The 2,456-nt window shown below is 39.9% G+C and overlaps 2 protein-coding genes across 10 annotated transcripts in view; one reads left to right on the top strand and one right to left on the bottom strand.

Annotated features, from left to right (window-relative positions):
• Window positions 1-2,456, top strand: part of LOC106883065 (DNA-directed primase/polymerase protein) — an 86,121-nt gene that overhangs the window by 73,011 nt on the left and 10,654 nt on the right. The window lies entirely within an intron of this gene.
• Window positions 649-2,456, bottom strand: part of LOC106882187 (alpha-(1,6)-fucosyltransferase) — an 881,702-nt gene continuing 879,894 nt past the window's right edge. For all 9 annotated transcript variants that reach the window (XM_052976376.1, XM_052976377.1, XM_052976375.1 and 6 more), the window contains 2 exons: window positions 1,565-1,811; window positions 649-835 (listed from right to left, as the gene is read on the bottom strand). In XM_052976376.1, the coding sequence (XP_052832336.1) occupies window positions 649-835; window positions 1,565-1,811 (434 nt within the window). The remainder of the gene's footprint in view (window positions 836-1,564; window positions 1,812-2,456) is intronic.

Here is a 2,456-nt window from a genome sequence, read left to right as displayed (position 1 = left end):
ATATATGTATATACACGATGGACTTCTTTCAGTTTCCATCTACCAAAATCACTCACAAGGCTTTGGTCAGCCCAAGGCTATAGTAGAAGACACATGTCCAAAGTGCCACACAGCAGAACTGAACCCAGAACCATGTGGTTTGGAAACCATCCCATGCCTGCTCCTATATACATATATATAAAGTTAGATAAATCTGGTTTATGAGATGACCCTGAGTTTCACATCCATAAAGCACTTAGTTTCACAGTGTATCATCAGATTCCAAACCTGTTGGCTGATGGCTTCATTTGCTAGAGAGGCCATAAGCCAACAGGTTTGGGATTTAACGATACACTGTAAAGCTAAGCGCTTTACAAACGTGAAACCCCAGGTAATCCCATAAACCGGCCTTATTCAACTTTATCTATACGATATGTTGCTCTATAACTTAGAGTGTGCTTCTATTTCGGAGTTATGTTCTATCGACAATCGAATATGTGTGTGTGTGTGTTTATATATGAAGTGTGTGAAGGTTATATATTTTCTAAATGAAATTACTCATGCAAATGTAAATAGACATATTTCTGTGAGAGGAAACGGTGAACAGAAAAAAAAAAAGCTACACAAAAACATTGAAGTGATTAAATAAAAAGCAATGTGGTTGCCAACTTACTTATTCACAGCATCTGCAAGGACATTAGGGTCGTCAGATGCCAAGTAAACCTTTTTTGTTTCAATAGAATGACCTTTAGACATTTCCAACTGTCTGTAATAGTCTTCTACATGGGCCATGTATTCTTCCAGGCTGTGATAAGCAGCTTCTGTACCAACTTTGTCTGTCCGACGCACATGGACGCTGTAAGAAAGACAGAAAACAAAAAATGAATAAACAATAAATTAAATGTTGAATTAGATTTAGTCATGGCTCTGTACAGTTTGAGTTCAAATCCAGCCAAGAGAAGGAGGTTGTTGATAAAATAGAGTACATTGTCCACAGATAGATACATCATCATCTTCTTCTGTCCCCTTTTCCATGCCTGCAAAGGTGAGACTGTTGCCAACCCTCACTTACTTGCTTCAGTCATTTGACTGCAGCCATGCTGGAGCACCACCTTAAAGGGTTTTTAGTAGAAGAAATTGACCTCAGGACTTATTCTTTATAAGCCTAGTACTTATTCTATTGGTCTCTTTTTGCCAAACCGCTAATTGACAGGGACATAAACACACCAACATTGGTTGTCAAGCGATGGTGGAAGAAAAAACACAAACACAAATAACAAATACATATATATATATATATATATATATTTATATACGATGGTCTTCTTTCAGTTTCCATCTACCAAATCTATTCACAAGGCTTTGGTCGGCCCGAGGCTATATTAGAAGACACTTGCCCAAAGTGCCACGCAGTGGGACTGAACCCAAAACCATGTGGTTGGGAAGCAAGCATTTTACCACACTGCTACTCCTGTGCCTAAACCAGCAAAGGCTAAATGATCACAGCTGAAACACTTTGATTATATATCTGCTTGTTTTAGGCAGACCAAGGGTTAAACAATAATAATAACAACAACAAACTTACCCAACAATAGGGTTTTGAAAACCCAACCGTTTTTTGGTATCATTGATGTCTTTTTCTAGGGCTGGTTGTGGCCGTACTAGATAACGCACAAACTGACCGATCCACCATACGGCAGGGTCACCGTGAAGTCGAAGAAGCCGTGGTGCAAGGTCTTCTGGGATGGCAAGTGGAATAAATTCTGGTTTTGGGTAGACATTGTCAATAATTGGCATCTCCACAACTTGAACCTCGGTCAGTGTTTCAGGTGCTGAAGGATGAGGAGGAAGAAAATAAAGAAATCAATCAGATTAAATATAAAAAACAACTACAAAAAAAACAATGAAATAAAATGGAAAAAAAAAAAAAGAAAAAACACTTTTCAATCAGAAATTAAAATCAGTGGTTGTTTTGCTAGAATGTTGTTAGATGTTAGGGGAGGTGGGGGTCTGATGGATTTCGATGTTGAAGGAACATAGGAATACAATAGGAGAGTGGGAAGAAGATGCTCCCGAAAACTGCATCCTGTATTCTGTACAATGAGCATAGAGTATTGTGTGTTGTGTATAGTTGCACGTACATATATACAGGTGTGCTCTTTTACTTGTTTCAAGTTGACCCCTGGACAGGCTAGTACTTATTCTGTCGGCTTCTTTTGCTGAGCCGCTTAGCTATGGGGACGTAAACACACCAACATAGGTTGTCAAGCGGTGGTGGAGGGGCAAACACAGATACACACACACACACACACACATATATATATGTGCAGGTGGCACGTAAAATACACCATTTTTAGCGTGGCCGTTGCCAGTACCGCCTGACTGGCCTTCGTGTCGGTGGCACGTGAAAGCACCCACTACACTCTTGTAGTGGTTGGTGTTAGGAAGGGCATCCAGCTGTAGAAACTCTGCCAGAT

Source organism: Octopus bimaculoides, chromosome 24, assembly GCF_001194135.2.
Source record: "Octopus bimaculoides isolate UCB-OBI-ISO-001 chromosome 24, ASM119413v2, whole genome shotgun sequence".
NCBI lineage: Eukaryota > Metazoa > Mollusca > Cephalopoda > Octopoda > Octopodidae > Octopus > Octopus bimaculoides.
The sequence above is the reverse complement of the archived record's forward strand: the minus strand, read 5'-3'. Positions and strand labels throughout refer to the sequence as shown.